At 40.9% G+C, this 13,289-nt stretch overlaps 2 protein-coding genes across 5 annotated transcripts in view; one reads left to right on the forward strand and one right to left on the reverse strand.

Moving 5' to 3' along the window:
- Positions 1-13,289, reverse strand: part of LOC143031084 (uncharacterized) — a 434,563-nt gene that overhangs the window by 285,591 nt on the left and 135,683 nt on the right. The gene's annotated exons all lie outside the window — the stretch shown is intronic.
- Positions 894-13,289, forward strand: part of Frmd5 (FERM domain containing) — a 133,497-nt gene continuing 121,101 nt past the window's right edge. For 3 of the 4 annotated variants that reach the window (XM_076194492.1, XM_076194494.1, XM_076194495.1), the window contains exon 1: positions 895-1,139. In XM_076194492.1, the coding sequence (XP_076050607.1) occupies positions 1,044-1,139 (96 nt within the window). In that variant the 5' untranslated portion in view covers positions 895-1,043. Of the gene's footprint in view, positions 1,140-13,289 lie in introns of all 4 variants that reach the window. The other variant, XM_076194493.1, reaches the window with a different exon arrangement.

Here is a 13,289-nt window from a genome sequence, read left to right on the forward strand (position 1 = left end):
TCAAATATGGTCTGACTCAGATGGGCATATCTATCAGTGGTATGGTCTCATCTTAAAAATAAGTTAATATATAATAGTGAATATGCAAAACATTGGAGAGGAGAGGAGAAATACGTGTTGACCATTTGACTATATATATATATATATATATATATATATATATATATATATATATATATATATATATATATATATATATATATATATATGAGTAAAAAAGGTAGTAAGGAAACTCAGGTTGAACCACCAGGAACACTTAGTCGAAACGTTAGATTACATAAGTGTTCCTGGTTCTACTTGAGTTTCCTTACCACCTTTTCCACTCATTTGTCACTCCTTCAACCAACATATATCTATGCACAGTATGTATATAAAGTATATCTATATAAAAAACAATGGATATACTTTAGTCTACCATATTTTCTGTTTCACTAATTAACACTATAAGTTATTATCAGAATATTGCATGTCCATATAATTTTTTTATTAGAAATATACGTGGGAAAAGTATGAAAGTTAAGCCACCATACAATATGTTTCGGACATTGGATTATCAGCTCTATTCACGCCATTTGTAGTATTCAATTTATGTGTATCTGCCTATTTTGTATTTATGTCACTTTAAAATTGTAGAACTACATAATGTATTAATTACGGAAATGCTATGCATTGGCGAGGTAAAGCAGTGTTTTTTTCTTTACCTACCCTCTTCAACATATGGTGAAACGTAGGAATTATTCTTTAACTCAATTTTACCGGAAGTGTGCATCTAAAACAGCAGACATGTTTCTTTTGCAAAACTTTAGTGTAATGAATGCAAAGTTTTTACGTCAAGATTAGATTGACGTCATGGGTGAATCAACCAATAGGAAAGCAGGAGAGGCGGGGCCATGTGCAATGCCTCGTATGGTTCTAAAACATCGTCTGCCATATTTTGTCGTCTGCTAGCAGTGAACGCCTAAGTGAGTGAAGCGTCGCTGGCTGTGTTGGTCGTGATGTGAGCATAACAACTTTTATCATCTGTTCAGCAACGAAACGAAATTATGATGAAGTTTGGTAGCAAGAAAGACTTGAGTATCGACTACAAGTGCACTATTCGCCTTCTAGATGACAACGAAGTGCTGGAATGCGAGTTTCAGGTAATGTCATGTACGCTTTAATTATGTACAAACAAACTGCATTGGTGCCTGTCAAACGGAAAGGACTTTCATGTTTTACACCTTAATTTGCATTTGAAAATAAATTGGGTTATATTTTTGCGCATAGATGTCATTTACATTTATTGCAAGGCAATAAGAAACATCAAATGAGAAAGTAGAGGTGAAACAGTTGGTTTAAGAAGGTTGATTTTTCATAAACATTACATCATAGCCACTTGACTTACCAAAACAAGACGTGTCCAACAGAACGCCAAGCAATGCCAAGGATATAACCGGCTGTAAGAGCCAAAACATTAAATGGCTGAATTTTAAGATACTATTCATGAAATAACATTAAATATATTAGTGGCAACTAGAGAACATGTTCATTCAAGAATATTAGAATTGTAGAAGGAGTGATGTTTACTCTGTAGAGTGTAGGCATGTTATGATGTTGGTCTGTATTTGATATAGGGTATTGTTGAAGCACTTCATGTATTTTGTAGCACTTGTTTAATACAGTGTCCCAAAATGGAGATATATATATATATATGGAGATATTTTTTGAGTTGAACATGATTTTCATATATCTGTTGGCTAATGTTAATTAATTTTCACTCATGATAATATATATATCCTCTGGTGGCTGTCAGTTCAAAATTATTTGGGATAAAGTGAGATTTTTCTTGGTATTATTTTAGTTGTGCACACCTATGAGATATTATAGAAAATTAGATATTAATTTCGTAAATTATAATACATGAATGTAATATGCAATTCCTTGGCAGAAATAGAAAATAAAAAAAACCTTGCTACAAGCAAATTTACTAACGAACAAAGCCGCTATGATATGGTCCAGATGCCATGCCAGTCCAGTCACTGTCAGACGATGGCTTTCACATTGTGGACCAGGTGTTCCCCAACTCCAGGTGATGTTAATAAGTGCTGTTACAAAGACATAGGGCTTCCTTGGACTTTATGAGAGAATGTGTAGTTCTACCATCAGCTGTTAATTGCCTGAGGTACAATAATAATCAGGCCGTCAGCATCCATGATGACGACCTGGATGATCTTTAGAATTTGAGGTACTGAATTACTAAATATTGATTAGGTCATGTAGGTTAAGTTAGGTTAGATTATATAGGTTAGGTTAGAATAGACTAATTTATCATCCTTTCATTACTTTGACCTCAGCATCATCTATCAAAACAAACATGGCGTATCATTCAACCACTGTGTCTTTGTTTGTTAGTAAATAGGTTTTAGCAACTTTATTGTTGTTGATATCCTCCAAGAAAATTGCATATTACATTGATCTATTATGATTTACAAAATTAATAATTAATTTTCTATTGCTATTTTGCATAGGTGTGCACAACTAAGATTTTTAGCATTTTCACTCGTGATTATATATCCTCTGGTGGCTGTCAGTTCATAATTTCTTGAGATAAAGTGGGAGTTTTCTTAAAAGCATTTCTCTTGTAGTTATTTATTGTCCAGAAAAATAGAAAAAATTATTGGCGGTTAAATTGGGATTATGTGCAGTTAAATCTGAAGTGTGAATTAAAGATCTCAAGGGTAACAATTTATAGAAGTCAAAATTTGAATAACTTGTTAAAAGCATATGTTTACAAGTTAATACTAAATACTTTAGTAATATTTTTCTCAACATTGGATTGATAAACAACATTGATTAATATACAGATGCATTACTAAAAAATTCTACAAGCTCACTGATATAGTAACAATAAATTTTAGTTTAGGGCAGTTGACAAGATTTGTGGGGCCAATATCATACTGATGTGGTTCAGCTAATAGGATTTGCTAGGTTTCTAAAGACTCAACTTGATGAAACGGCATATTTATGATTGTTTAATATTCATAAGACATATTCTCGGAAATTAATTTCTTCACAATGTGTCATCAAGTGTACTCTTTTCATTCAGGCAATCAATTGATCAATTGTTGCCTTGTGTTTTACCAAATAGAAAACCTGCAGCCCCAAAGTGACTGGTGAGGGTCCTCTGTACCTCTCGCAGATCTCGCTCGGAAGAAACTATGAAGTGTTGTTTCAGTGTGGGATTGTGTCTCCTTAAAGTGATAGGAAGAGGAGAACAGTTGTTGCTGGTTGTCAGCTCTTTGTACATAAATATACCAAAGGCTTTTTCTCCCCTTACAAGGGAGGTAGCCAAAAAACTAAGGCATAAAAACCACTCCCACCCATTCCATCCCCACATACTCCACTCCCATCCACCTCCTTCCCTCCCCCTTATCTTGGCTCCTCCTGGATGACGGGTCATCCCTGCATCTCACCCACTGCCCTGGGTCAGAAGCAGCATTTTGATGCAGCCTGAAGGGATTTCTCCCCATCTCCATTTTTTCATGAGGGGATGGAGAGGGGGTTTGCCGATTTAATGAAGAGGCCTTTCTGTGGATGTGCTGTGTCAGCTCTTTGTATTTGTGAAAAAAGTGAAAGAAATACAGCTGAAGTTGATAAAGAGGAATCTTGGGGTCACTATGGAGAGCGAGTGCCAGCCTCTTGGGCTTGCACCTCTTGATGGAGGTGAGGGGATTGGCGGCTTTGCCGTCCGTCTTGCGGGACTGACATGTGCAGATACCCGTCACCGGGCCCTTTCATTCTGGGACTTCTCTTTCATCCTTTATAACAAACTAGGTTCCGTAGAAGAAAAAAAATCTTGAACGAGAAATAATGTAAATCGCGACAAACAGGAATGTAAATTTTGACTGCAGGAGATGCGGCCTGACAATAAACTTAGCCGCTTTCTCAGGAAGAAAAAGAAACATTTGCAGTGGGATCCTCATAGAAAAGATTTCCATTATTTCATCCCATATAAGAAATATGATTATGGACAAGCATTACAATAGGAAAAAAATTCTAATTACAAAGTGTGTTTGTGCCATTCTCTGGCTTATTCTTCAAGTTTTGTGTTTGGTCTAATTTACGTAAAACCTTTTGCTTATAGTAGTCCGTCGCTGATGACGATGACGTTGCACCATGCCTAGAAGTTGTATTACGCCAGATGAATTCGCTGGTGGCTGTGGAGTCCGATTCTCGATTTGCATATACGGCCACAGGTATCATAGGGAAAGTTGCCCTCTGCCTTATGTGCTGAGTGTCTTTGCCGTCTTCGATGTTCTGCCCAATCGTTGTAGGTGGAAGTGAGAGTATCTAAGCCGTTTTGGCATGTAGAACGCCATTCTCTTCGATCGGCAGCAACATTTTCAATGGTGGTGGGTTCGATGCCACATTTTTTCAGCGTTGTTTTCAGATAGTCCTTGTGTCGTTTACATGGGGCCCCACTGACATGTGGAAAGTGTACAATCTCTTTAGGAAAGCAGATGTGATTAACTTGATAAAGGTTATCCAATAATTGGCAGCAGTAAAACAACCCCAACAGAACATTGGAACACATGATGTGATCAGCACATAGTTCAAAGCAAGACTGTTCGAACTCTTCCATCCCTTGCACAATATCACACAATATGATTTGTGGTGCAGTGCTAGAGTTCCCAGCTGCCACTACGGCAGTCTGGGTTTAAATCCCACTCAGGGCTGAAATAATTTCAGTATCGCTGTGCTGCAAGTCGTTACTCCAACTCTCATGGGCAGGGAGTTGGGTGTGTGTGTGTGCATGTAAGGTCACAGCATTACCCATAGATTGGTTATATATAAGCTCTGAGATCTCTTCCAGGAGGGTAATAGCTGTCGATCATGAGTCCAACATGTGATCCAAGACCATAGGTGAAGTGAAGATGTAACCACACAGAAGATCAGAGGACGTCGTTCTCAAGTGCCTTGATCACACTCGTAATGACTCGTGGAGTTAACTGGCGACCGTAGTTGGCCGCACAGGGTCTACGAGTCTCCTGGGAGACGGACCTAATCGCTTTATAAAACCGTAAGTCTGTGACATCATCACAAGAATGATTTATTATTGTTGTGACATTTATTAGCTCACTCTTTCACCACTAAGGGCTAGTCATAAAAATGAATAAGATAGTCATCTGGGAGCCAGAATGAATGAAGAAATGCTATTCACTTCAATGATAATAAATAATTGTTGCATTGAATCTTGCTACTGAAAACCCACAACACTACAGTGTTTGTCATTGATCCTTCACCTCTCTCGTAAGTCTTTCTGGGAAGAAACATTGGACTGTCATCTGTGTGGGACTTTGTGTGTCGATGACTCATCATCGTTGGAGCAGGGGACCCGTCGCTGGTTGTCGGGTCTGTTTATGAGAAAAGATGGAGGAAATACAGTCAAGGTTAACCCATTAAACTCCGATGACAAGATTCTTGTCATTTGGTCAAATAAAACAAAAAATCATAAAACACCAAAATGTTTGATCAAACACCAGAAAAATGTGACGTCAGTCCTCGCTTCGCTCGCGACTGCGTCACATTTTTCTGGTGTTTGATCAAACATTTTGGTGTTTTATGATTTTTTGTTTTATTTGACCAAATGACAAGAATCTTGTCATCGGAGTTTAATGGGTTAATAGAGATATCTTTCATCTGGTCCAGTGACTGAGTTTCAACCTCTTAAGGCTATACTTCCAGATGGAGGTCAGAATGTTGATGGGATTTGAAAATCTGGAGATGATTTTCTCAAATGTTTGTCTTGCACATACCCGTCATTTGTCCCACCACTCGCTTCAAGAAGGGGTTAATCAGGGTAATTGTTAGCCTCATTATCACCAAGGGAGTGCCAAAGTGATGAATGGAATGGTCTAGTTACCGGAGCCAGAGGGAAAGTGGTATCCAGTGTGGAAGGCGCGTCCTAGATGAGAAGAACATAAGGATATAAGTGACACGCAATGTGAAATGGATTAATTGTGGTCTTTGAGTTGTTAACCTGATCAATATTTCATACTATAGTTCCTGGTATAGAAGTTACTAGATAATGTATTCATCCAAAGGGTAAACAAGGTCTGGATTGATCAAGAGCCTGTTTCTGCTGTCTTCTGATCCTCAACTGAAGAAAATCTTTTTACCTCTGCCGTAACAGATGGGTCATGCCTGTGCTACCAAAGAGAACACTTTTGGCCTAAAGGCCACGTCACACTACGTGTCTTTTGAGTTGGGGTGGGCTGGAGCGGGAGCAAAAGTCGGGTGTCTTTTATGTCTTGTGTTCTAACAGTGGTTCATTGCCATGGGAGAGTGACCTACATTGCGCACTTCATCAAAGCTGTCACAACTTTGTACAGGTGATGTTTCACTTGCCACAGGCACACGTTATCCTTGTATAGTTCTATTAGTTGAATAACATCCCAATGACACCAGTGGAGCTGAGACTTCTTTGACATGGTGAGTGAGGTGGTTTGGTGGGTCTCCTGTTGCATGTCACCAACCCATCACTGCTGGGAAGACAGTGCTGCAAGTCAAGTGGCCCGTGTGCCTCAATTTAAGTGTATTGTAGGGACCACCAGGGGGTGAGTTCCCCGCATAGTGTCACTGGGTCTTAAAGGAGGGTTTTCTCTAAGACTCTCAACTGATGTGGAAGCTGTCTACAGTACAATGTGACATACATCAACTAAGATTACAATCTATATATTTCATATTGACAGCTGGTGATGATAATTGTTGTCTTTGCTTTCACTGACTGGAAACCTGTAGTCCCAGAGTTGCTAGCAATTGTTCTGGGGGCAGTTTCGATAGATCTCTCGGGGAAGAAGCCTCACACTGTTGTCGTCAACGTATTAGTGTATTTATCTAATTGGTGCTTACAGGGTACGAGCTCTGCTTATTGGGGTTTCATTTCTGTGCATCTATTGAACAAATTCAACTCATAAATTTGGAACCAATGATGGGCATCTGCATGTGGTGATCACATGCAAATGCTGTAGTAACTGCCATTTATTTTATATTATTTGTTTACTTATTATTTTTTGTTTGTTTATTATTATTTGCTTGATTTTCATTTATTATTAGTTATCTGTCAATTTATTATTGTTTACTATTTATCTGCATGTTTATTATTTAACTATACCTATGCATTTATTTTATTTATTATTATTTATATTGAAGCTCGCTGGCTGAGTGGGTTAGGGCATTGTTACTTGCGGCGAAGGTTGAGTGGATGGCGGTTTGAATCCTGCCACTGGCAAAATTGAACCAAGGGCATGGTTCATTAAATTCCATGCTACAAAGCCCTCTCTGAGGGGCACTGTCCTAGTCTTGCAATAGGGGGAGTTTGTGACGTTAATCACTTCCATACGGTGATGCCTACGTAGGCGTCATGAGGAGCAAGTGGGTACGCGATGATGCCGACGTCGGCGTCTTGATTATATTTATTGTAGTCGAACCTACATAACCTCCATTCTCTCTAAACTGGCTTCATCATATTTTCTATGGTTATCAAAACTCATGGGTAAAAGAGAACGAACAATTGAGCACTGACTTTATTTTTTATAATGTGATTATTATGATGCAACATCACACGTCGGGCAGCTAATGCTGCCAGACGTGCGATGTGCCCCGGAGTGAAGAGGTTAAACCATATCATTATTGTAATTTTTATTTATTTTTCTTTTATTTATCATAATTTTTTCTGCATCTGACCTAGTTATGGACCAAAAGGTCTCCTGTCAGCATGCTCCTCCTTTGTAATCCTTAATCCTTTGTTTGCAAGACAGACAGTGAAGCTGCCTATTTTCAAAACCCATCAACCTCCATCAGGAGATGCAGTCCTGAGGGGCTGGCACTCCATCTCCAGACTGGGCCTTAGCAGTCCTTATCCTCAAAAAAAAAAAAAAAAAAAAAAGGCGAGCTAAAAATTGCTCGCTTAAATTTTCTCCATGAATGCTAGGCGAGCACTTTTTCCATACTGTTGGAATTGAATCACGACTAAACTCTTTATCTCCGTCTTGGGCTGCGTCTTAAAAGAGCCTAAGCAGTAAAGCCCCAGGACGAGGTAGGCTTGCTCGATGAATATACCGCGATGCTTGGCTTTATTCTGTGGTAAGCATCGTCATTGAGGCATGTGAAATTTGATCTTCAATTTTTTTGTAGGTGTGCATTTTTTAGCACTCAATTCGAATTTAGTCGCATTATGGCGCAGGCACAAAAATGCATGCCTTTAAAGACGAGCCCTGCCCTAGATCACTGTATAAACTGCAACTGCATATTTTGCACTTTTTCTCACACATGGAGAAATGACAACTGGTGTACTGTGAGTCATTGACATATGAACAGCCCTACACTGACTCCGATGACAAGATGTCTTGTCATTTGGTCAAATAAAACAAAAAATCATAATAAAACAACAAAATGTTTGATGATCAAACAGCACCAGAAAAATATGACATCGTCAGTACAGTCATATTTTTCTGGTGCTGTTTGATCATCAAACATTTTGTTGTTTTATTATGATTTTTTGTTTTATTTGACCAAATGACAAGACATCTTGTCATCAGAGTTGAATGGGTTAAACAACAGTCCAATGTTTCTTCACAGATAGATCTGCAGGGAACTCTGAGGACACTGGGGTACGATTTAAAGTTTCTTCATTATTTCTTTATTAATAGTTACCACATTGGCCATGTTTCAGTCATTTGGCACTTTCCTCTCTTGTCAGCAAAAGGACAGAAAAAACAATAATCTTGCTGCTTTTTTTTTTTTATTGTTGATATCTTTAAAATATCATCATCTTCAAAATTAGAGGAAGTTGTCTCTATGAAATTATTCTGTGTTACGGACTTGATATTCACCATTGTCTTGGATCACATGTTGGACTCGTGATCGACAGCTATTTCCCTCCCGGAAAAGAGCTCAGAGGTCATATATGACTGAACTATGGGTAATGCTGTGACCTTACACGCACACACACACCCAACTCCCCACCCACTTGAATTGGAGGATTGACTCTCAGCACAATGATACTGAAATTATTTCAGCCCTGGGTGGACTTTGAACTCAGACTGCCGTAGTGATGAGTTCATCTTGATAATGGGAGAATTTGCTGTTGTTGGCTCTTTTTGTATGGAAAGGTGAAAGGAATACTCATAGTTGATAGAGAAGTCTTGGGCCTGATCCAGGGATTGAGTGTCAGCCCCTCAGGGCTGCACCTCCACAGGGATGGACAGTTTAGTTGCCTGCACACACCAGGACACCCAGATTTTGTCTGTGGCAACCATGAGTTGCTCCAAAGGCTCCCACCGACTGGGCAACTACTGTAGTAAAACTGAAATTGTCCACCCCTACATATATATATATGTGTATATATATATATGTATATATATATATGTATGACGTCAGTCCTCACTTCGTGTGAGGACTGATGTCATATTTTTCTGGTGTTTGATCGAACATTTTGGTGTTTTATGATTTTTTGAGGAACAGAAGGAGTATTTGGTGAGGAACAGTGTGGATTTAGGACGGGTAGAGGTTGTGTAGATCAGATCTTTGTGGTAAGACAGATATGTGAGAAAGCTATAGGAAAGGGGAAGGATGTTTTTTGGGCTTTTATGGATCTGGAAAAGGCTTATGATAGGGTAGACAGAAAGGCACTGTGGGAGGTTATGCAGATTTATGGGATAGGAGGAAAGCTTTTGGGAGCTGTCAAGAGTTTTTATGAGAGTAGTAGAGCATGTGTTAGGATTAGAAATGGAGAGAGTGAGTGGTTTGAAGTAAAGGTGGGACTTCGTCAAGGATGCGTTATGTCGCCCTGGCTGTTCAACTTATACATGGATGGGGTGGTGCGAGAGGTGAATGCTAGGGTAGTGAGTCAGGGATTGGAGATGGTTAAAGAAAATGGAGAAAAGTGGGAGGTGAGCCAGCTGTTGTTTGCGGACGACACTGCGCTTGTGGCAGGGTCAGAGGAGGGATTGAGGAAGCTGGTGGCAGAGTTTGGGAGAGTATGTGATAGAAGAAAGCTAAAGATAAATGTGGGTAAAAGTAAGGTGATGAGATGTACAAGGGGTGAAAGTGGCAGTAGACTGGAAGTGAACATTAAGGGAGAGCGACTGGAGGAAGTGGATAGTTTTAGATACTTGGGTGCAAGTATAGCAGGAAAAGGTGGAGGTAGAATGTAGATTGAGAGAAGCGAGTAAATGCCTTGGTGGTTTAAAGAGTGTAATGAGGAATAGACATTTGGGAATGGATGCGAAGAGGAGACTGTATGAAGGAGTGATTGTGCCAACAGCACTGTATGGGGCAGAAACGTGGAACATAAGAGAAGAAGAGAGAAGGAGTTTGAATGTGTTTGAGATGAGGTGTCTGAGAAGTATGGTGGGGGTTACTAGGCTGGATAGAGTGAGAAATGAGGAGGTGAGGAGGAGAACAGGGGTGAAAAAGGATTTGGGAGATAGGGTTGATGAAAGAATATTAGGATGGTTTGGACACATGGAAAGAATGAGTGAAGAAAGACTAGTAAAAGAGGTATGGAAGGCAGATGTGGAGGGAGTGAACATGAGGGGATGTCCTAGGATGAGGTGGATGGATGGGGTGAAGGGGGCTTTGGGGAAGAGGGGAATGTCTGTTGAGGAAGGAAGGGAGAGGATGGAAGACAGAGGTGAGTGGAGAATGGTTGTATATGGATGATGTTGTGACTGCATGAGGAGAAATGGGCGGGGGGGTGGGGTAGTATGTGTGAGTAATTTTTGACGCAGCCCGAAGGGATTTCTCCCCGTCCTCGCCTTATATGCAAAGGGGGACGGAGAGGGGGGGGTCGCCGATTAAATGAAGCGGCCTTGCTGTGGATGTACTGTGTCTTGCGACACTGCTTCTGACCCAGGGCGGTGGGCAGGGTGCAGGGATGACCCGTCATCCAGGAGGTGCTCAGATGAGAGGGAGGGTGGGAGGGGTGTGGAGTGTATTTAGGGATGAAATGGGTGGGAGTGTTTTTATGCCTTTCCCTTTTTGGCTACCTCCCTTGGAAGGGGGAAAAAGCCTTGGTATATGTATGTATGTATGTATGATTTTTTGTTTTATTTGGCCAAATGACAAGAATCTTGTCATCAGAGTTTAATGGGTGAACAATCGCATATAACCACTCCCTACTCCCCCCTTCCCCTGCCCCCTCCCTTCCTTGCATCACAGTATCCTCTGTATATAGCCATGCTCCATCCACCCCTATTTCTGGTCTTCTCCCTTTCATGCTCAGCAGAGATTCCCTTCATACTCAAAGCCCACCTTTCATCCCATCCATCCATCTCATCCCCTTGGGTTCACTCCATCCACCTCTGCCTTCCACACACCTTTTACTAATCTTTCTTCACTAATTCTTTCCCTATGTCCACACCATCCCAATACTCTTTCATCAACCCTATCTCCCAACTCCTTTTCCAACCCCACTCTCCTCCTCACCTCCTCATTTCTCCTTCTATCCAACCTTGTAACTCCTACCTTACTTCTCAGACATTTCAATACAAACACATTTAATCTTCTCTCTACCACTCCTAGATGCCAGTTCTATGCCCCATACAGTATTGTTGGTACAATCACCCCCTTTGTATAATCTTTTCTTTGCATCCATTCCCAGATGTTTATTACTCATTACAGTGCATTTACTTGCTTCTCTCATTCTACATTTTACTTCCATCTCCACCCCTCCCTTTCCTGCCTCATATGACCCCAAATACCTAAAGCTATCACTTCCTTCAGTCTCTCTCCCTTAAGACTTACTTCCAACACTCTACCATCCTCTCCCCTTGTGCATTCCATCATATTACTTTTACCCATATTTACCTTCAATTTTCTTGTATCACATACCTTCCCAAATTCCATCACTATCTGCCTTATTCCCCCCCTCTGACCCTGCCACAAGTGCAGTGTCATCAGAAAAAAAAATTACTTCCTACTTTTTTCCATGCCCTCCTGAGAAGTATGGTGGGGGTTACTAGGCTGGATAGAGTGAGAAATGAGGAGGTGAGGAGGAGAACAGGGGTGAAAAAGGATTTGGGAGATAGGGTTGATGAAAGAATATTAGGATGGTTTGGACACATGGAAAGAATGAGTGAAGAAAGACTAGTAAAAGAGGTATGGAAGGCAGATGTGGAGGGAGTAAACATGAGGGGACGTCCTAGGATGAGGTGGATGGATGGGGTGAAGGGGGCTTTGGGGAAGAGGGGAATGTCTGTTGAGGAAGGAAGGGAGAGGACGGAAGACAGAGGTGAGTGGAGAATGGTTGTATATGGATGATGTTGTGATTGCATGAGGAGGAATGGGCGGGGGGTGGGGGGTGGGGTAGTATGTGTTAGTAAATTTTGATGCAGCCCGACGGGATTTCTCCCTGTCCTCTCCTTATATGCAAGGGGGGACGGAGAGGGGGGGTCGCCGATTAAATGAAGCGGCCTTGCTGTGGATGTGCTGTGTCTTGCGACACTGCTTCTGACCCAGGGCGGTGGGCAGGGTGTAGGGATGACCCGTCATCCAGGAGGTGCTCAGATGAGAGGGAGGGTGGGAGGGGTGTGGAGTGTATTTAGGGATGAAATGGGTGGGAGTGTTTTTATGCCTTTCCCTTTTTGGCTACCTCCCTTGGAAGGGGGAAAAAGCCTTGGTATATGTATGTATGTATGTACTTTTTTCCATTTTATTGAACCATCTCCAGTCCCCTGCATTTACCTCACGTTTACCTCGCATACCACTGTATCCATGTACACGTTAAACAGCCATGGTGACATGACACATCCCTGACACAGTCCCACCCTCACCTCAAACCACTCACCTTCTCCATTTCCAATTCTAACACAGGCTCTACTACTCTCGTAAAATCTCTTGCCTGCCCTTAAAACCTTTCCCCCAATCCCGTATGTCTGCAATACCTCCCACAGTGCTCTCATGTCTACCCTGTCATAAGCCTTTTCCAAATTCATAAAGACCCCAAAAATACCCTTACCTTTTGGTAAAGCTTTTTCACATAATATTATGTCTTACCACAAAAATTTTATCCATGCAACCCTTACCTTTCCTAAACCCACTCTGTTCCTCACCAATTACTCCCTCTGTTCCTCTCCTAATCCTCACATTTGAAACCCTCAACTACACTCAACAAATTAATCCCTCTAAAAGTGCTACAATCACATTTGTCCTCTTTTCCATTGTAAACAAGAACTATACAGTCACTCTTCCAGTCCTCCAGCACTCTACCCTCTACATACTCTCTTCATTTTCAGAATTACTTATAC

Source organism: Oratosquilla oratoria, chromosome 12 (genome assembly GCF_046742065.1).
Source record: "Oratosquilla oratoria isolate Oo_2021 chromosome 12, ASM4674206v1, whole genome shotgun sequence".
NCBI classification, from domain to species: Eukaryota; Metazoa; Arthropoda; class Malacostraca; order Stomatopoda; family Squillidae; genus Oratosquilla; species Oratosquilla oratoria.